The 23,596-nt window shown below is 34.9% G+C and overlaps 2 protein-coding genes across 4 annotated transcripts in view; both read left to right on the top strand.

Moving 5' to 3' along the window:
* Positions 1-203: 203 nt before the first annotated feature.
* LOC114243600 (uncharacterized) overlaps positions 204-23,596 on the top strand; it is a 56,044-nt gene continuing 32,651 nt past the window's right edge. Inside the window, exon 1 of one of the 3 annotated variants that reach the window (XM_028175149.2) lies at positions 204-744. The gene's annotated coding sequence lies outside the window, so the exon portion shown is untranslated. The remainder of the gene's footprint in view (positions 745-23,596) is intronic. The other 2 variants (XM_028175147.2, XM_028175151.2) reach the window with 2 other exon arrangements.
* LOC149502320 (uncharacterized) lies at positions 16,804-17,115 on the top strand. The gene has a single exon (XM_089729980.1). The coding sequence runs from the start codon at positions 16,804-16,806 to the stop codon at positions 17,113-17,115; it is 312 nt and encodes a 103-aa protein (XP_089586106.1).

Genomic DNA, 23,596 nt, shown 5'->3' with positions numbered 1-23,596 from the left:
ACATTACGTGTCATTAGACTTCCGCGGTAAAGTGAAAGACAATGCGCTTGACCATCTTGGTTTTCGCTGGTTAGTGTCCGCTCGGTAGCGGCGCCGTAGACGTCGAGAACGCAAGGGCGCCGTGCGTCTTGCCGAAATTATTCGGGGCTCGCTGCACAATCGATTTTTCCCGCCCGATGCGGAAAATTCTTCGGGGCGGGGCGGGTGTAGATCGGTGGGAGAAGGGGGAGCGAGCCCCCCTACATTCGCATCGCCAGGGGGGCAGGTGGAGTGCAGCGGGGCGGTGCAACGCGCGCCGCCGTCCGGGCCGTCGGGCAGACAGTAGGACGGCGACGCCACTGAGAGTCGGTGACCACGGCGCGAAGAGCGCGTTCGCCGCACAGTGACATGTAGCGCGGCCGCCGCGCCGCAGCCCTGCGAAACACAGCCGGTGGCGGCGCGCCGATGCGCCTGCCGTCCGGCTTGACGCCGACGCCCGCGCCGAGATACCTTCACGCGTAATTTCCACCTTTAACCCATCATCGGTGTCACTCATACCGTGACGCCTGAAGCAAGCCCTTCAGCCCGTCTGTGTCGACGACAGTCGTCGGATGGAACCCGGAGTGCGCCGATTCGCATCAAGGTTAGACGAAATTTGAATGTGAGTGTTAGTGCGCCGCCCGCCGAACAATCAGTGCGGAGTTCGCCCTAGCGCAACCCTGTACAACAGCCGTACCTACGCACTTTAGACAACGATTGCTATAGGTAGGTCTAAAACACGTGAGAAGGTACTCAACAATGACTCATGTAAAATTCCGCGACTTCGACACGTAAGTTTATGTAATTTCCCTATAAAAAATCTTATGGTAGTTCTTGAGACGATCATAGTATGAATTGTTGTAGTCGGCTGAATTTCCCGCCCAAATATGAATCACAACGTCATCAAGCCTTGTTTGACTTCCTCTTTGTGAATTCTAGTGTTTTGTCTTTTTAAAACAGGGAAACTTAATATAAAATGCGCCAGTTGCATAATAGTACTAATGTGCTAATAATACTACAAGAAATCACTCTATTGAAACCGTTGTGCTGTTGTCGTTCTTGACGAGGCAGGTTAAAACGTTCACGTGTTTAAAATTTTTCACGTAATTTAGCAATTCACAGAACTCTATATAAACATTTTGTATAAATCGCTATGTCGTAGGCTGTAAATCCAATTTTATATAATTTATGGTTTTGACGTTATTTTAATTTAAGATGTAATTACGTGTAATAGTTTGCATTAAAAATAGTGCATAGTAAAATTTTATATATTATATTTTATATATTTAAAATATATTTTATATTTTATATATTATATATATAATATAAATTATTACATAAATTGATATAGTCTTGTTAAAGAAAATCCCTTTCTTCAATAAAAAACGCGACCTATTTAAGTAAATTACTTATTTAAGTAATTTACTAATATTGGAATTCTGGCTAAGAATATTTTTTTACAATTAACTGTTATCCCTACTGTTGATAAGAATAAAGTTATGATTGATATTTTTTTCTCAGATGACTAGATAAAATTCTAACTTTAACATAGTTCTATTGTAATAAACTACTTAAGTTCCGAGATTGCAATATCGCTAATTTTGGAAAAAATCATAAATTGACTTGAAGTGGGATGAAATGTATAGTTATTGTGAAAATATTTATGTTATACTCGACGCACGCTATTTTTCTTTAAGAAATATATTAGTTCAACCAAATTAATTCTGTAGTTAAAGCGCGTTGCTAGAACGAATAAACAATCCAAGAAACAGGCAAAAGTACAGTGCATTATTTAACTCCAGTAACTAAGATCGTATTATTTTGTAATTATAAATTTTTATTTTGTTTTTGTAGGTTTTATTTCATTAGGTAGGTAGGCTTTGGTAGAATAAAATCATGCCGTAGGTTTTATATTACCGTCATATAGAAGGTAGCTTTATAAAAGCATTTAACATACACGCTAGTTACATATTTTACAATTTATTGTATGCTTACATAAAATTGCAAAAATTGATAAAAACACATACAAAGGCGAACTTATCTATCTTCTATCTATATATTATTATTTAAAAATGAATTGCTGTTCGTTAGTCTCGCTACAACTCGAGAACGGCTGGACCGATTTGGCTAACTTTGGTCTTGAATCATTTGTGGAAGTCCAGGGAAGGTTTAAAAGGTAGATAAATATGAAAATGCTCGGAATTAAATAAAAATAACAATTTTGTTTTCATTTTGATGTGTCTCCCGTCGGACGGATCCTTTTGTTTGTTTTAAGTTTATTTTATACAAAAGTTTAAGTCTTTTATTTATCGATTGAGGCACTACGAAGTCTGCCGGGTCAGCTAGTAATACAATATAACTTGGAGTTTTATGATTTTTTTTATTATTTTGAAGTACGGAATGGCATTTTGATAAATATTTCAATAAATTATAGCTCAAAATATCAAGCTCATATTTATGAAATGTACGCTTAAATCATACAGTTAAGCGTAATTGTGTAAATTGTTCACCATTACTTTGTAGAATTAACTCATGCGGGACATTGCATTGCTGACTTTTTGTCTCATTCTCATACGTACTCATTATAATATTTTTTTTGCTGACATGCAATTTTATTAAGGCTTTGACCTCATGTCTCAAATGGTACCTGCGTGCGGGATTCGAACTAGCTGCACAGCTGCATGTTCGATTTAATATAAAGGACATGTTATCCGTTAAGCTTCGATTATTTAAATACCATTTAAAGTTTTATAATAAACTATTTACTGATTTAACGTACCTACTGTTTAAATCATGGTGAAAATTGTTATTTCTATAAATTTAATTAAAACGGGTCATGATCGTTACACACTCACATAAAATACAAATTTAAATAGCCATATTATACTTTTTTTAAACTTGACGCTAAAGTTATTAATATTTCACGTTTGTTACTACGGTTATTATTTATATGAGCTAGTTTGCGTTATAAAAACAAGTTATAGCTCAGGTACGCATAATATATTTTCATTAGAACGCTACGAAGATACTTTCTTGGAGAGAAACAAATATTTGGTACCTATATACTTCGTAAATAAATAACAAAGACACAGAAACAAGTGTAGCATACAGTGGTCAAGTTTAAAATATTCCAAAAGAAAGAATTATGTTAATATTTTCAGGTTTGATTTTTCCTATTGTATCTTTATTTTATTTAGGTAATACTATGTCGCGATAGAGATCCTAGTAATTGCGCGGAGTACAACAAAAATGATATAATATTTTTTTCTGGTTATATATGTTCATATATCTATCAGCTTTGTTATAATCGTTTCACTACCTAATAAATAGTGAAAATTCAATGTTTATTAGTATAAATTAAAGCTTGTTGGCAGATTTTAAATGTCATTTATCTTTTAGTGCCTATGCAATAAAGTATGCTATTTGTCTCCCCTATCGGGAATTAATATTTTCAAGTAATGCTTCAGAAAACATTACTTTACTAAATTAAATAAAGTATATATAATAGTTTCATTTATTAAAAATAGGTAAATAAATACTAATAATAAAGCAATTAAACAGTATAATATGAGATGAAAATTAATTTAATATAGAAAGCAGAAAGGTTTTTTTAAAGTTTAAAAATCTTCCTTTCTTTTGTAATAGACATCAAAATAGTGAGTATAGCTGAGAAGCTATCAATCGCTTAGGAGTCTTTTCAAAACGAATTGGATGAATAATATGTTACTGCGCCGAGTAAACATAGTGCAGGAGAGTTAATGCTTTGTTAATGCAAAAACGATGAGTACATTACCAAGGTTTCTTAAACCGCATATTGGACTTTAGTTATACCTCCCAAATGACGCTAATACTGGACAATCTCCGAAATATAGACTCCAAGATTCTCAGTACCCTTGGACGGTTGCAGAGAGATACCTTAAAATTTTGGTATCAAGAGAAACGTGTACTTGGATTGTTTTTGGACTAAATTCGATTAACTCCATTTTCTCTAAAGAGTTTTCCAATTGAAACACTAATTTCTGACGTCTTTCCTGAACCACGCATCCGAACTTCGAGGAATGACAGAGGTTAGGATTTTAAGGATAGGATTTTTACACAAACCTGTATAGTGTAGGATATTTAAGTAGTCGTGGCAGAATAGATGATGTCCGATGTACTTAAGTGAAATGTTGCGTCAAATTTTGTCGACAGGATGTACACTTCACAGCAATCGTTTTTATTTCAAAATTAAACAATAATTAAATAGGACAACAATGTGTTCAACGACTTATCATTTATTAGAAAAACAGTATAAATCCCACTACACAAATGCAGTTTCAATATTACATTACGGACAAACATTTAAATCAGCTTTAAGGTATGAAAAATAATGGTTAACTAATTAGAAACAACAACAAAAAAGTATGAAAAACAATATTTTTCTAAATATTAGTAATTAATACCTATTGTAATTTACGAAATAGCTACTATCCACAGCCTACAAATAGTTATAATTCATATTTAGTGGCGTATGTCTTATTTTCAATAACAGCACTGCAACGACGTGGATTGATTCAATTAATTTCATACATTTTTCTAGGGGGGATTGAATTCCATGCTTCAACAAATGCTTCATATATAAGTAGTTCGTTTTGAATAGTGTTGCGTTTGTTTGAGCCTTTCTTTTTAACAACATACCAGAGATTGTCTATCGAGCTTAATTCCGGACTATTTGCTGGCCAGTCTAAAGTGGATATACAGTGTTCGCTAAGGCAACATTTGACGCTATTGGCCGCGTGTATTGTCATTGTCATACTGAAAGATTCAGGCAAATGATCGTCCGAGTAGGGAATCATTGTGTGTTCTAAGTTATATTTGTATTGTCATTGATCAGTTGTACCTTCAATCTTCCGAACGGGTCCAACTACACTTCCGGAAAAAACACCCACATACTTTAATATTACCGCGTTATCCTTCTGCATTTACAATTAAAAGATTTGTTTACAGGACGTCTAACATAGCGCTTTACATCGGAATTTACCATATTTTTTTTGTTTCATCTGAAAATTACACTTTCTTCCATTCTCGTACCGTCCTCGTATCTTTTTTAGCTTCTCTCGGCGTTGCTTGGTAAGAAGCGGTACCTTTCGAGTTCTTCCAAACAATTTAGCTTCCACTAATCTTCGGCGTATCTGTCTTGACGAGATGTTTCTCGGGTCATCAGGCGAAAAAAATCATTTTTAATCTGGTTGGAGCCCTTAATTGGGTATTTTTAGTAACACCAAAGATTAGCGTATGTTCTCTGGGAGAGGTTTTTCTTGGCCGAGCGTTTCTAAGAACATTTTCAACAGTTCTATGTGTTTTATAATGATCAATTGCATTAGAAACTTTCTTTACAGAACAATTTAATTGCTCCGCTATTTTTCTTTCTGTACGCCCACTTATGATCTATATGTATATTAACAATCAATGGTTTGCCTAGTTGACGCGTCATAACTTTTATTTTTGCCCCTTTTGAAAATAAAATTCAGATTACATTTGGAATTGAGATCCTTTTTTAAAATGTTCTGATTAGGCGTCCAAGCGGCCAGTAACAGATAATATGCTCCTACATGTTTAATTGTAATTAAAAGTAAGATATGTTTAAAAATTTATGCGTTTAGTGAGTTTTTAAGTGGCTAGATTATTGCATGATTATTAATTATTGAATATGTATATTTTTTAAGAACATTTGTAAGTTGAAGTTTAAGTACTTTCTTTATTCATAACAAGTGTTTCTAATTCTATGACTACCACTGTATAAACGTGTCTAATTAGTGATGATAGGGCGTATTGTCAGGCACCTAAAATACAGGTATGTCTATTTCTGCCGTGAAAGAGAGTCCGGTTTGAAGAGTGGGACATCCATTATACGATATAATCGAGACTAAGTAAGACCTAGTGGTAGGACTTCTTGTGAGTCCGCGCGGTTAGGTAGTACCACTCTGCCTATTTCTGCCGTGAAGCAGTAATTCGTTTCGGTTTGAAGGGTAGGGCAGCCATTGTAACTATACTGAGATCTTAGAACGTATATCTCAAGGTGGGTGGCGCATTTTCTTTATAGATGTCTATGAGCTCCAGTAACCACTTAATACCGGGTGGGCTGTGAGACCTTCCACCCATCTAAGCAACAAAAAAAAAATCTTACGGTGGTGACAACATTCACGGAGGGATATTTGTAGGCTCCAGTAATCATTTAACGTCCGGTAGAACGAAACCTACCCATCAAAGCAATAAAATAAAATATCATCTACTTAGCTCGTACATAATTTAAAAGTAATAAAGTTATTGAAAACTAAATGGTAAGTAATTACAAAAGTATTCAAAAAACATACTTGGAGAACTGAACAACGTCCGCCTTTAGAAATAAACCACTAACAAACAATGTTATTCATACACATTAAGGAAGGTAAATTTACGCTACTGGTTTCAATATTATTAAGTGAAACTATTAATGCTATCGAAAAAAATATGTTATTACAACCAATATACATAAAAAATGTATCAAATTTTCTAAAGCGGCATTTCAGTATCTGATGGTGAATCAGGTTATAGTCATCGGTCATCCATTGCTATTAATTCGCTTAAAAGTTTATTCAGTAGTATAATTAATAATGCCCATGTAAGGTACATGAGAATATAAAATAAATTATCTTGAATTCTTCACAGAAATAAATTTAAAGTATGCACTAATGTGGATTCGATTATCAAAATAATTAATACGGTTAAATCAGAAGATCGTAATTTTATTCTGTGACCAATGATTTTAAGAGTGACTTAAATTTAACTTTAATAACGAATGTGGTTTCTCATAAAAAACAAATTAATCAACTACCAAGCAATGTCCGCCATGCTTCACTGTGCCTATCGCTAAATAAATACATAAGGCGACTCGTGCTTTATCTGATCGATGATGATGGGTTAGGATGCCCGAAATGCCATCACTATCTAGAAAATGTATACTTATTCTGAAAAAGCAAAGAAACCTACAAATATTTATTTTCATCTATAAGATTAGGTTATGAGATAAATAAAAAACCAACATCTAATAGGTCAGTAATTGAATATGTTATTGTTAATTCATAATTATTGTTATTTATTATTTAATTAAAACAGAACAAATTACATTTGGAATGCATCATGATTTTCATGTATTTTCAAGTATTTTTAAATTTTATACTTATATGATTTGAACAGGTATCTTACGAAATACTTAATTACACTCTATCCCCTGCCTAAACAAAACAAGTGAGCGCACATCGCGTATTGGTACCTCCGCAGTATAGTATAATGCCTAGCAATTAGCATTGACACGAAATTCATCCGCGTTATATTTCGGGCATGGCAACGTATCTGCAATCTAAAAGTCAGCTGCCGTCGCCATCGCACTCACACATCTGCACAGTGCACACGAACTCACATGTACACGCTGCGCTTACAATAGGCCTAGGTGTGTATCGTATTCGAGTCTATACACATACACGGAATGATTATATTAGTGTGCTTCGGACACAGAGTTTACCCTTGAACGTACATAATAATACACGAAACTCTAGATAATTCTGCGCGCCGAATTGTGCATTGATAAAAAATTGATAACCAGAATTATCGTTGTGCAGATTTTAGTAAAATGTTTAATTCCATTAAAATTGAGTTTCAACAGTTTGTGGTTTCTTGGATAATTTTTTTTTTATCTCATGAAGGCTAATTATTATCAATATAATTTGAACCACTTCGTTAAAACTTATTTTCACGAAGTGGTCCAATCCAATACTTATTATTGGTAAAGTTATTAGATTCACACTGTTTTAATACAATTTTGTCTTACTATGGATCATAGAGTGGAATAAAGTGAAAAAAAAAAGACGTGTGGCACTCGGAGACTGCCGCGGTAAAGCTATTGCATAGCATTTTTTATCAACTTATGTAATTATAATTATTGATTTATTTTATTTATGCAGTATTTTTTTTCCTTTGTTTTTCTTTGATATTAATTCAAGTTACACTTTTTGAGCGTGGTGACCGATAAGAAAACAATTTTTTTTCTTTTATTAAATAAATGGGAAGTTAATATTGTTCAAAATATTTTTATTATCTTACAATACATTTAGGTTATTCAGGAATGTTTATCATTGAAACTATAGGTTTATGGTAACTGAAATAAGAAACATAAGTTTGAGACTTAATATCTTCTAAATATCTGGAAAATACCGCGTCAATGGTGGTCCCATATTTTGTTATAAATTATTATTTTTTAAAGTTCGAGATTTGTTCGCGAATGTTATTTAGATTAAAAGTGACGCAATTTTATAATAATGTTATTATATTTTGAATGTTCTGAAAATATATTGAAATAAAATATCTTGAGTTTGTAAGAAACAATAACAATATTTCCCTTATTGTTAATAAGAATATTATAAAATAACACGAATATTTAATTCGCAAACGCTTTTAAACAAATAAAGTATATATTTGATATATTTCATAGATTTTAAACAAGTTTATATGTAGGTATATTTATATTTGTAGATTAATAATTTTAAGTATCCGTTTTAGAAAATTACCAATAGCACATTGTGTTTCATTTACTGTCAGTTCGGAAGTTATCCGAATTAATTTATGTCTTTGCTAAAGCTAAATTGCTAAAGCTGAATCGCGCTATCGTTGTGTTACCCACGAAATTATATCACATATTTTGATAGTACATAAAACGGTGTTTAGACTTCTTACTTTAGACACTACACAAGCGCAACGTGTGAATTTGTTGAACGCGAGCTACATAGTACCCGTAGTGTGGGGTGGAAGGCTTTTTTCGTTACGGAATTTCACGATTCCGCTCTCAAGCCGTGCTCAAGGCCCGCGATAAAATCTATGCAATAGCTTAAAAAACAGAGTTCTTAAACATATCCTCTTAGAAGACGGTAACATAGGTCAAGGAATTATATTTTCCAAATAAGATTTTTTTATCTAAATTAAATCTCAACAGAGATAAGTAGATGGATTGGAGATTAAAAACGGGATATTTTTATGTGATTATCTGATAGATATGCTAACTTTGTTGAAACATAGTAAAACTAATAAATAGTGTGATGCTATCAAGATATACAACTATTGGTTTGACAGCCTGTATCTCTTTTCGATCGGGAATTTAAATAATTTATTACCATGCTTACTTTTCTGCGATCTTGTTTGTGTTGAAATACGAATTAATGAGATAAATCAGAAGAAGAGATTTCAAAGTAATTTAAAAAAAAACTATTTTGGGGAGAATTTAATATTTGGTAAGGTTAACTAGGACTTTGCTAAACGAAACGCATTGAAGAGTATAGCGATTGGGCGAGAGGCGTGGAAAATTTCCTTTTTTTAAGTAAGTATGTATTATTTATACGAGTATAAAGTAATAGGTTGGAGAAAAAGTCTTTCCGCATTATAGTATGTATGAACTTGTAATAAAATCTCTTTGGCTATACTATTTGTATTTGGCTGGTTTTGGTATCATTAAAGTTTAAATTTTAAAGAAGATACTTCCAAATTCAAATTAGGAAAATGTGTGATTTTTATTAATTTTTCGTACTGTCAAGATGAGTGAACCTAATAAAGAAATTCGATACGTTTTAAAATTTTACTACGAAAAAGGTAAAAATGCAACGCAAGCCGTGAAATTTTTTTGCGATGCAGTGTCTGTGAGAGTAGCACAAATTTGGTTTATGCCTTTTCAATCCGGAAATTTTGATGTCATCGCTCTGGTCGCCCTATTACGGATAAAATGGATGGTATTTTTGAAAAAGTGGAGCAAGATTGGCATATCATGCGACGTAGCTGAAGAACTGGGAATCGACAACAAAACAGTTTTGGCGCATTTGAAAAAAACTGGGTGCACAAAAAAGCTCCATTTTTTGGTACCTCACGAACTCACTGAAAGAAATCTAATGAACCGTGTACTAATTTGTGATTCTTTATTACGACGTAATGAAACCAAACCATTTTTGAAGAAGCTGATAGCTGGTGATGAAAAGTGGATCACGCACGATCAGAACGTGCGAAAAAGGTCGTGATCAAAGGCTGGTCAGGCTTCACAGACTGTGGTGAAACCCGGGTTAACTCGCAATAAAGTGATGCTGTGTGTGTGGTGGGATTGGATGGGCATTATTCATTATGAACTGTTACCACCAGGCAGGACCATCGATTCTGAATTCTACTGCGAGCAACTGATGAGATTAAAGCAAGAAGTTGAGAGAAAGCGGCTGGAATTAATCAACAGAAGGGGTGTGGTTTTTCATCGTGATAACGCTAGACCTCACACATCTTTAGCCACTTAGCAAAAATTAAGAGAGGCTTGGTTGGGAGGTGTTAATGCATCCGTCGTATAGTCCTGACCTTGCACCTTCAGATTTCTACCTGTTTCGGTCTCTTCAGAATTCTTTAGGCAGTGTCAGGTAAACATCACGAGAAGACTGCCAAAACCAATTGTCGCGGTATTTGATCAGAAGCCCCAAAATTTCTATAGCAATGGTCAAGTCATGTCCCTACCTACAAGATGGCAAAAAGTTATCGAACAAAATGGTACCTACGTGCTTTACTTAAATGTAAATAAACTATATTAAAAAATGTTGTGAATTTTCTTAAAAAATGCGAAGAAACTTTTCCCTCAACCTATTATAAAATGTAATCATACTGCATGAAAATGACTTCTCTAATTTAAATTACAAGCAAAAGCAAGAAAAATCTACCTAAGTAAATTTTTGTACTGCACAAGAACGTGATAGATAACAACTTGATAAGATATTGAAAAAATAGCAAAAGGATAAATTTTACTACAAACGTTGGGCCACAATGCACCCATTTTTTTATTTAATAAAAGTAAAACGGAACGTATTAAATATAATTACTTAATTGTACAGAGGTTTTGTGCTCGAAAGTTTGTTCTATTACAATATCACACTGTGCAGCAGTACACTTTAAAATCTTTTGAATAAATTAATCTAAAAGTGTTCATTCCAAAATGTTATAGACATTTAAATTCTTAATATGTTTATGTGATTGTATTTATTTAGCTTGTTATCTTTTCATCTGATCAATTTACCTGTCGCCGAATTTATGTTTTTCCCTGATTTTTAAATAAATATTTTAGTTATTATTTTACTTTGCAAAGAAATAAGTTCAAAACTGTTAATGTGAAACTATAGATCTTAGTTGATCTTAGGTGATATAGATGAAACTTAAACATTTAAACAAATCTATATATATAAAAATGAATTGCTGTTCGTTAGTCTCGCTAAAACTCGAGAACGGATGGACCGATTTGGCTAATTTTGGTCTTGAATTATTCGTGAAAGTCCAGGGAAGGTTTAAAAGGTAGATAAATATGAAAATGCTCGGAATAAAAATAAAAATTACAATTTTGTTTTTCTTTTGATGTGTCCCCCATCGGCCGGATTCCTTTTGTTTGTTTTAAGCTTATTTTATACAAAAGTTTAGGTCTTTTATTTATCGATTGAGGCACTACCAAGTCTGCCGGGTCAGCTAGTCGTAAATAAAACATGCTCTACTCAAAATTCAATTTATCCTGACTTGTAAAAGATATACGAGTATATACAGTGCTAGTCGTATAATTAGTAACACTACCAACGGTCCTTGACATTATGTAAGATACTTCACGACAATCTTTTTTATTTTGAAATTAAACAATAAATATGACACCAATATGTTCAACGATTTATCATTTATTAGAAAAACATTATAAATCCCAATACACATGTTCAGTTTCAATATTACACTACGGTCAAACATTTAAATCAGTTTTAAGGTATGAACAATAATGGTCAATCAATAAGAAACAACAGCAAAAAAGTATAACAAATATTTTTTAAGTATTATTATATAGTATTGTTATTTAAGAAATAGCTACTATCCACAGCCTACCAAAAGTTATAATTAATATTTAGTGGCCTATCCTTTATTTTCAATCAACAGCACTGCAACGACGTGGCATTGATTCAATCAATTTCATACATTTTTCTAGGGGGGATTGAATTCCATGCTTCAACAAATGCTTCATATATAAGTAGTTCGTTTTGAATAGTGTTGCGTTTGTTTGAGCCTTTCTTTTTAACAATATACCAGAGATTGTCTATCGAGCTTAATTCCGGAGTATTTGCTGGCCAGTCTAAAGTGGATATACAGTGTTCGCTAAGGCAACATTTGACGCTATTGGCCGCGTGTATTGTCATTGTCATGCTGAAAGATTCAGGCAAATGATCGTCCGAGTAGGGAATCATTGTTTACTCTAAGATGTTTTTGTATTGCCATTGATCCATTGTACCTTCAATCTTCCGAACGGGTCCAACTAAACATTCGGAAAAACATCCCCAAGCTTTAATGCTACCGTCACCGTACTTAACCTTACTCCTTGTGTATTTATAATTAAAAGCATTGTTTACAGGACGTCTAACATAGCTCTTTCCATTGGAATTTACCATATTTATTTTTGTTTCATCTGAAAAAAATTTTTTTTCCATTCTCGTATCGTCCAATTAACATATTTTTTAGTGGATCATGATCGCTTCTCTCGGTGTTGCTTGGTAAGAAGCGGTACCTTTCGAGAGGTTCTTTCAAACAATTTAGCTTCCACTAATTTTCGGCATATCGGTGACTTCAAGAGATGTTTCTCGGGTCAACAGGCGAAAAACTTCATTTTTAATCTGGTTGGAGCTTTTAATTGGGTCTTTCTTAGCGATCGAACGACGAACGATTTGCGTATCTTTTCTGGGAGAAGTTTTGTCTTGGCCGAAATTTCCTTTGACCTTTCTAAAAACATTTTCAGCAGTTCCATGTGTTTTACAATGATTAACTGCATTAAAAACTTTCTTAACAATTTAAATGCTCAGCTATTCTTCTGTACGCCCACTTATAATCAATATGTAAATTAACAATTATTTGCCTAGTTGACGTGTCCCAACTTTTATTTTTGCGCCTTTTGAACAAAATACAATTCACATTAAATTTTTTATTACTGTCAAAATAATAGAAAAAGGCAAGAAAGAAATTATATTCTCCAATTTCAAAAAAGAACGAGCTATGGATGCTTTTTTAAATTGTTTCTAATTAGGCGTCCAAGCGGCCAGTATATAGGTAGTTGTTGCAAAGTACGAGCGCGCGTGGATTTTATTTGTACCTAGTCAGGTCATAAATTCTGTCCCATGTTTAATGTAAAATAATTGAAACAAGTTTATTCATTATGTAACCATTCATATACCAAAATGAACTTAACAAAACATAGATTCTTATGACACTAAAGCTTATTCAAAATGACCTCCGTGATTTTGAATACAGGCCTTCAATCTGCGCGGCCAGTCGTCTATCGCAGCACGAACGAGGTCCATGTCAATATCGGCGGCTGCCTTAATCAAGGATGTCTTGAGTGACTCCAAATTGGGATGAGGCTTTGAGCACGCCTTTTCCTCCAAGTGTTGCCATATCTTGTAATCTAACGGATTCAAATCTGGACTGGAGGAGGGCCAGTCTTCGTGCCGGATGAAGTCGATTTCACGCGCCGCCAGCCAGTCTTGTGTGCTCTTCGCTCTATGAGCTGGCGCCGAATCTTGTTGGAATACCCAGTGCCTGTTATTGAACATGGTAAGAGAAACAGGTTCCACAAGGTTCGTCAGGACTGTATTTTGATACACAACTGCATTCGTTTTTACACCTTTCTCACAAAAATGTACCTCTGTTAAGCCCCAATAAGAAACTCCCAACCATACCATGAGCGAGGATGGAAAATGGACTCGTTGGACACGCGGAATACGGTTGCTCGCTTCTTCACTACTGTGTGCGTACACCTTATCATTTTGTTTGTTGTAGCTCTCTTCTACGGTAAAAATTTTTTCATCCGAAAAAAGAATTTCCCGATATTTTTTTCCCGCGTATCGCTTCAACAAAGCGCGGCATCTCTTCAGTCTCAGGTCCATTAGACGAGCATTCAAACGATGTCCTGTTTTTCTTCGATATGCCCGAAGCCCTAAGTCTTCATTTAACACCCTTTTCACCGTGGTTCTGCTTAACCCCATCTGAAGGGCCAACAGTTTCTGCTTACGTTTGGGATTTCTTTGAATTCGCGCCTTCACAGCTTTTATCACTGCTGGAGTCCTAACAGACCGAGGGCGACCACTTCTTGACCTGTCATCTACACTAGAGTCTTCATTGTATCGTTTGATGATACGATAAACGAATCTTTTGGTTATATTCAAAATTTTCAGTATGTTAAGAATTTGAATTGGCGCGTAACCGCAACGATGCAACGCAATAACTGCAACACGGTCTTATTTAAGCGTCCACTCCATATTTAAAAATGAGTAAAATTCTAAAAGTATACATTTTTATTTTCATGAACAATTCGAAATTCGAATTCAATAAACTTTTTTGTGGCCAGCATTCTAAAAGAAAAGTTTTTACTGTGTGATAATACTTATGACCTGACTAGTTATTTGTAATCGTAAATACACATTTTCGTTAGTGTGTGCACCCAACGGAGCGGTCAGTAGCAACCGGACCAAGCACTGATCCCTGGGGTCCGGAGGAGTTAATATTAAAGAGCTTCGAACAGTTCTCTCCAAAGTTCAGCAGCATGAAAAAAGAATTTGGTAGGAGGGTTTTCTATTTATATAGTAATCCCTTATGCCAGACTTTATCGAAAGCTTGTTTTATGTCAATAAATGCCGCAGAACAGTATTTCTTCTTTTCTAAGGATTGTCGAATCTTGTGAACTACTCTGTGTACTTGTTCGACAGTAGAATGCTTTGCCCGAAATCCAAACTGATGATCCGGTATAACCTTTTCCTAATCAAGAAGCGGCTTCAGTCTTTTTAGAAATACCGTTTCTGCACGGTTAGGTACCACCACCTTGCCTATTTCTAGCGTGAAACAGTAATGCGTTTCGGTTTGAATGGTAGGGCAGCTGTTGTATTGTTAAAACTGAGACTTAGAATATATATCTCGAGGTAGGTGGCATTTACATCGTAGGTGTATATGAGCTCCGGTAACCACTTAACACCAGGTGTGCCATGAGCTCGCCCAACCGCCTAAGCAATTAAAAAAAAACTTTCCTTTTTTTCATACTGCTCCATAAGTATGTGGGTGATGTTAGCAGCCCCAGAATGGGGAGAATGTTAGTGGAGTGAAGGGGACGGTGTTAGTTTGTAGAACCGATCGGTACCTCGATGTCGTGAAGTTCATGCTTCGGTCCTAATAACCGCAAGGTTGGTGGGACCATGGGAGGTGGTGGGAATGCTCCATAAGTCATCACTCACTTTGATAATGAACTAATCACTCCTATTAAAAGTGGGTCGTCAGTTTACATAGCAACTGAGTCCCCGACCTAGCTTGACATAATTATCTCAAAGATCCTAGCGGCATTAGCATTGTGATATCTAAGGGGCTACAGCAAATATTTCATATCGGGTGGATTGTAAGCTCGTCTGCCAATTAATAGCAAAAACCGATCTTGAGGCAGGTAGTTATTTTTCTTATTTGTGTACAACATCAGGCTGCGGCTATTGTTTAGTGATATGGGCATTAACCGCTTAACAAAAGGTGGGGTGGGAGCCCATCTACGACAGTAAATTGAAAACCTATTAATTCTTTAACATAAAATTTGAAATGAGGTCTTATATTATTATATTGAAGTGCGATAATTACACTTGTTAGCCTTCAATCAGCTCAGTATTCGTGTTGCTTGTAATGTTTATTCTATGAACTATTGTACATTTAAAATAATAAATATGGACAAAAATATCTGGACGTAAATTATTTTGGGACTTTTTACTTTACTTGTTTAATGTGTATCATAAATATTAATGACTTGATAAAATCGGTATTGATTTTTTTAGAAAAAACTAAGGGCAATCAACTTGTAATAAAAAGTCAAGTACTATTATTACTTAGTTTTAAAAGGAATAGAACACACCCACTAAAAATTAGAAGTTTAGAAATTGTAAAAATCATACAGAATCTTCTCTGGTTTAATTATAAATAGAGTTAAGTACATTTAAGTCGATTTTTCAATGAAGTCGTATCGTTCGACATAAATCCCTGCTGGATGATGGTATCATCAGACCGATGTAGCGCTACTCCAGTGAGTCAAGTGACATCGATCCGCGACTTTTGTGGGCGTAGATGAAGAAACGACTTCGCGATTCAATTCACGGTAGAAGCTGTTGTAAGCGCGCGCTGGTTCCATGTTTGGCTTTTTGAATTTGGTCTTCTAATTTTGACTACGTAGTCTTTAAAATAGACTTTGATAACGCTACGAGTACTATCCTATTACAGGTTCAAAGAACGACGTGTGATCGCTGTTTCTTGTGACAGTGAAAGTTGTATCAAATTGATGAGGTTCTATTTTTGGGAGATATTTATTATTCTCGAGAAACGTCAAACCATTATAATAATTACATAAAGTGCTTATTTATACAGATATTGTTCAACCTTAAATAGTGTAAGCGTGAAACGAAATACTGCATTGATGACCTAATGTTAATAATTTTATGTCATAATTTGGAAAAACTTGTATTATGTAAGGATCGTAAAAATATTATTAATCGATTTAGTACATATCCCACTGTGCTAGCGAATATTCTGAACATAAATTAGTTTTGGGTAAGCTTTCGAACTTACAGAATATATTATTATTATATTACACATTATTTACACTAGTCAATGTGAATTAAAAAGCTTAGGAGCTTTATTGCCCGTTTAGGTCACTACGTGACGTAGATGACGACTCTGCGCTACGTAGATGACACAACTCTGCTTGCCACAACAGAATCAGAGATGACAGAGCTTTTGAACACATTGATGGAGTACATAGAGTTGGAGATGGGATTCGCCATCAACAGATCCAAAACTAAAATCATGGTCGTTGATCGCACAAAAAAGTTGGAGTTTAGTGGAGTACTAAACCATGAGCTTGTTGACAACTTTATTTACATAGGCTCCAACATTAACAATACCGGATCTAGCGAACCTGAAATACGACGGTGTATCGGAAAGGCAAAGGGAGCCATGACCCAGCTCGGTAAAATCTGAAAGGACCGTAACATTACTCAGAAAACAAAGATAAAACTGGTACTCACTCTGGACTTTTCAATTTTTCTATACGGAGCGGAGACCTGGACCCTTAAGGCGGCTGATCGCAAACGCGTGGATGCTTTTGAGATGTGGTGCTGGAAAAGAATGCTCCGGACACCTTGGACAACGAAGAGAAGCAATCTAACTATTTTAGACCAACTGCAGATCAAGACAAGACTACCCACATTCTGCCTTAGCCGCGCGTTCGAGTACTTCGGTCATATTGCTCGAAAAACACCGGATAGCTTAGAGAGACTTCGTGATACAGAAGATCGAGGGAAAGAGAAAGAGCGGGCGCAGTCCGACAAGGTGGTTCGACCAAATCCGCACCACACTAGAGATCCCATTTCACGACGCTCTTCATGCGGCGAACGATCGGAGGCGCTGGCGGGACATTACAAGGAGTAAAATCCTGTCGAAATATAATGGTCACGACCCTCAGCAGCGAGGAAACGACGCGAGGAGGAGGTCACTACGTACCAATTTATTGTTGCCAAAAAGTGAACGTTTCTTTATAATGGTTTTATTTTGAGATGACTAATTGTGTATTTTACCTATTTGCCTGCACATTTCACGACCTCACAATATCTACATACTTGATATTTGTAAATGTGAATATTTTTATTATTCTTTGACTCACCAGTGCCTACATGAAACGGGTTTTCCCCTATTTCTTAAGCTAAACTTAATCTGCTCGAGCATCTATTTAGGAAGGACCGCTTAGATTAGAAATTTCGAGGATCACACTCGGGTAGAGTTGACGTCAGAATTTAGCGATTAGTCTTTACGGGCGGCTGTCGCTCAAAAATGTTTTCAATAAATTGGGATGGATACGGGATAACAATCGGAAATCAGACAAGGACATGGGACTCGAAACAAGTCCAGCCGCCCGACCATCTCATTTAAACAACAGGTGTTGTTGCTACCACTTCAGTCAGACTAGTGGAAGTTCAATTAGTTGAGCTGATAGGGCGATCACCACTATAAACAGCATTTCGGAATACAGCTTATGTTTACCAAAACGGTTTTCTCATAACTCGTTCATAACACGACTGCTGTATTGCGAATTCGGCGCTCAAGGTTATCCGACTCAAACTAACTTTTCGACGTTCCCAATCAACTAATAGCTAGCGCACTAGCTGTATTAACAGTAAGAAGTTTAAATAGACAATACTCTTCCCTTTCATGTAAATTATTACGAGTTTCCTTAATTTTATATGAATAGTAAATAGAAAAAACTATATAATAATAATAATAAATAATATAATATTTTACATACGCTGTATAGACGAAATAAAGTTTAGAGAACACTCCACGCTCGGTAGGCGCGTCGACCTCGATGTTCTCCGCCATCATAGTTTTTTGCACGTCTTGCGATTTGGGATTCCCGATGAGCGCGATCTATGATAATCCCAAAATAATAACTAAAAGTACGTTTATCTATTCCTAATTGAGATTCTTTTTACTGAGATCACTGAACTATAATGTCGATTTACAATCTTCAAAATTTCTAATACGTAATCTGAGTCATAGCACTGCACTATTTTAGTATGTTGTGCATTCACTGAAGTTTCTAAATATTATCTATACATTATTAAATTATTATCTATACATATGTAAGCTTAAATATTGTTTAAGATTAATGGACTTCATCGTTAGCCTTTGCGCGTTTGTTAGACGGATTTAACTTGTAGTGTACATATCTATATAAAAAACTCAGACTAGAGTGATTAAGATTCCTTTTATTTATAATATTATACACTTAACTGGCATGCGCTACTTATTATGCAAAATTATTGATAAAATAATATATGTAACATTTCCAGTCATTCAAGATTATTTTAGTTACTCAAATCTTGGAAACTTGTAATTGGACATTTTTTTAATGTAATGTAACTAGTAAAAATAAAATAAAAGGAGAAACTGAAAAGCAAACAAATTAAATACAGCTACGATAGTATTTTATATTTTCGTGATTTTATAACGAGTTAATAAATTTGCAATAATTTATCCTTGGTCTTCTGTGACCGCGAAAATTAAAGTAGTCGGAAATTATAAAATAAAAAATAAACACTACATTAAGCCGAAATACTTTCTTAAAAAGTTTTTTTTAATTAAATAAACATATGTTAATTAACGGTTCATTGAGTTATAAACACGCCGACGTTAAATGGGATAATATTTTATTTCGTATTAAATAAAAATAAATATTGAATAGAAATTTAGTAAACAGGGTCACCAGTTTATCTGATATATCTTGTGAGTGTATATTGGCAGAAGGGAATCTTTTACCGGGCGGTTTTGCTCCCAGCTTTTGAAATGAATAGTAGTAAGATGTAGGTAGGCTTTCGTCAGATTTCCTCGATGCATAACATTAAACTTCCTAATTAATGCTGTTTACGTGAATGGGTCCTTATATTTAAGCGTATTAATTTGATTTTCGTAACTACTTGACCTTTGTTAGAAGTTGGCGCAGAATGCGTGTTATTATTATTAATATATAAATTAAATTATTATCAATGTAAAATAGCCCTGGTCGTCTATATTGAATCCATAAAGTTTGGATCTTCAAATTTATATTATTGACTTGTTTTTGATTTTCGCAATCTGTACGCATATTTAAAATTTATCTAACACCTGGGTTCCTCCTAATATGAAGTTGAAAATTAAAGTCATTTGGCAGACAGCGGCTTGGCTGTCTCCTAGCTTTGCAGTCCATGCGCAACGAACAAAACTCCTCAGTGTTAAAAAGTCGAATAACCAAACAAAAAGTGGAACAAACTGCTATACCTAAAGATAAATTAAACTTTAGAGTAGTTATTCTGTGCGAAAGCATTGTAACTGTCAATATTTTTTATAAAATTAGACCCTAAAGGCTTCGTCAAACAGAACGCGTACATAGCGCGCGTCAGAGCGTTAAACTGATGGCGCGCTAAGACGCCGAGATGTGTTGTACTACTATGGTAATATACTGTCAAACAGACCTAACGCCGCGACAGAGCGTTGCGTACTTACAACACTGGCGCTCTGTTTGACAGTACGTTACCACAGTAGTACAACACATCTCGGCGTCATAGCGCGCCGTCAGTTTAGCGCTCTGACGCGCGCTAATTACGCGTTCTGTTTGACGTAGCCTTAAATATATAGGCCCTGTAATAATATAAATTATATTCACATTTTGACGATTTATTGATCACGAAAACTGTAAAGTATTTGAAACGTCTGACTTTATAAAACAATAATAATAATAATTTCCTTAAAATAATTTCGATATTTGAACTAATTATAATAATATATAGTTTTTGTTAGCCTATTTATTGCCCACCTGATAGAAACTGGTTACTGTCAAACATCGATAGAGGATATATTTTGTTAGATACACATGACCGTACGTTATCTAAATAAGTTTGAAAATAGTTTTTAGTGATTTACAATAATTTAGCTGTCCTTTGCCGATGTTTATGAACAACGGTAGTCAATTGAAATCACACCGAGACATGTACAAGTAATTGAGATTGTCTTTTATATAAAACAATAATTTATGATCACTAATTGACTATTATGTTTACACATTATTACAAACAGTGTACGATAAATTGCGTTGTTTTTAGTTATATTTTGAACATAAAATAATACAATTACCGTCCTTAAATTTATTTCAAGTCATCTGAAATTATGCTTTGTTTTTCTGGTTTTTTGTTTTTAAATATCGCAGAAGTGCTTACGAATCACTTCCACGATTAAGGCATAACGTTGTGTAAGAAAAACCAATCTGAAAATAATTATAACTTGCGTAAATCTTAGTGGTAGGGCATATGTAAGCAGTCAGGGATTCCTGTTTGATGGGAATAGTCGATTCAACAACACAATACAATTCTACAAAGACTACGACCTCATGTCTTGTGAGTCCACGCGGGTAGGTACCACCACCCTGCCTATTTCTGCCGTGAAGCAGTGATGCGTTTCAGTTTGAAGGGCGAGACAGCCGTTGTACTGTAAAAACGGAGACCTTAGAACTCATATCTCAAGGTAGGTGGAGGTATTTAGGTTGTAGATGTCTATGGGCTCTGGTAACTACTAAAAACCAGGCGGGCCGTAAGCTCGTCCACCCATCTAAGCACTAAATAAATAAGAAATGTTCCAAGGTGGGTAGCGGCATTCACGGTGTGATTAATGATCAACCACCATATTGGTGGTTACCGAATACCAAGTGGGCCGTGAACTTGTTCACCCAAACCTAGACAAAAATTAAAGTAAAATTTAATATATCTTTACACGGGACTACTTGCCAGCAGCGTGTTCTGATGATAGTATATACACTGAGATAGAATCATATGCTGATTAACAAATTTTTTATACGAAAAAAATAAGAACTCACTGGGTTTATCCGGGTACCAGATATTGACATACATACGTGCTAACAACAGGTACACCCAGATACTACTATACTTATGACAAACATATTGAGGGTGGATACTAAGTATGACTGAGAATCAAACCGGTGTATCTACAGTAGCCACTTTCAATTAAAATAAGCAGGCGATTAAAGTCGTGAAAAAATAGATTAGAACTACGTCCTGATATATCACTCGATAAAGGTACACTAGGCTATTTACCTACAATGCTATAGAGACTATTAAAAATTTACACTATGTTATATGTCGCATCCCATAAATAATTGCGCATAGTGTTGGTCTGCAGATACCGTTGATTCTTCAAGATAACTGTATAAGTACATAAGTGCACCGCAATTAACAAAATATCGAAGGCCAAGTAGCATTCATTTCATCTAACAAGATCATATTGTGAATAACAAAATAGGTGGCAAAATATATGTAAAATGAGTGTGCGTTGACCTTTATATCTGGCTAGACTGTTTATTCTAGCTTCTTTCAGTTTTACTTCAAGACCATTTAGTTATTGAAATATTGAAGTATTAGTTACACACTCAATTATCGCTGGTATGCTAGACAGTGCTGCTGGGTTTGTTAAGGAAAAATGTGCATTGATCTTGCTACTCGAGTACACATATCTGTACCGCTTCTATTTTATGGGATTAAAATAAACTTTTGCGTTTTAATCCCCTATTTTTGACGTATTGCTATTGTCGTTGAATTGAAAATTCAAATTTTTGAAAATTGCATTCACTGCCATTTTCGTTGTCAAGGTGACAAATCTGTTAGTCGTCAAAATTCTAATACAACGCAAAAACTGACGAATAAATACTAAAGAAAACACATTTACTACTGTCTACATTTCATTGAACACGGTAGAAACTAATAGTACATAAGTTTCTTAAGTTTCATGATCAACGATCGAGGAATTCTCTTAATACTTTAACTATCCCCTATTAAAACCTGGATGTTAGAAAAGTGTCAGACATCTGTGGAAGGTTGGTCATTTTTAATATCTTAGCGTACTTACTATGTGAAGAATTGAATTAGTTTTGAATATTTAAATTTTGTCATATTGTCTAGGTTAAATAGTTTATGTTGTCCAAAAATATTGAAAAACAGCCAAGATAGAGCAAGAATGCATAAGCTCACAGTTCTAATGACAATGTGAAGTCGTCGTGGTCTAAAGGATAATACGTCCGGTGCATTCGTGTGTAGCGATGCACCGGTGTTCGAATCCCGCAGGCGGGTACCAATTTTTCTAATGAAATACGTACTCAACAAATGTTCACGATTGACTTCCACGGTGAAGGAATAACATCGTGTAATAAAAATCAAACCCGCAAAATTATAATTTGCGTAATCACTGGTGGTAGGACCTCTTGGGAATCCGCACGGGTAGGTACCATCACCTCGCCTATTTCCGCCGTGAAGCAGTAATGCGTTTCAGTTCGAAGGGTGGGGTAGCCGTTGTAACTATACTGAGAGCTTCGAACTTATATCTCGAGGTGGGTGGCGCGTTTACGTTGTAGATGTCTATGGGCTCCAGTAACCACTTAACACCAGGTGGGCTGTGAGCTCGTCCACCAATCTAAGCAAAAAAATATATATAATAATAATGACAAATATATAATATTTAATACTAGATACATATGCTGTATAAATCGGTTTAATATAAATAGTATAAAATAATAATTAATTAATAACATTTTGGTGATGGTTTTCTTCTATGCTAAAATTAAATTGTAGTTTCACATTAAAGTTATCTATATATTAATACGTGAAGCAAAAACTTTGTATCCCTTTTTACAAAAATTGTGCGGACGGAGGAGTATGAAATTTTCCACCCTTATAGAGAATATAGAGAAGAAGTGCACAGTGCTAATATTTAAAAAAAAAATGCATAAAAGATACATTAAATCAATAAAGAAAACATTACACTCACTACATACCATGTATTTGACGCACACATACGCACGCATACTATTTATTGTCAAACTTTTGTTCTTGACGTCTGTGGTCAAATTGAGAATAGAAATATTGTT

Source organism: Bombyx mandarina, chromosome 09, assembly GCF_030267445.1.
Source record: "Bombyx mandarina strain Sakado chromosome 09, ASM3026744v2".
NCBI lineage: Eukaryota > Metazoa > Arthropoda > Insecta > Lepidoptera > Bombycidae > Bombyx > Bombyx mandarina.
Note: the sequence above shows the minus strand (reverse complement) of the source record. Positions and strands in the feature narration are given on the sequence as shown.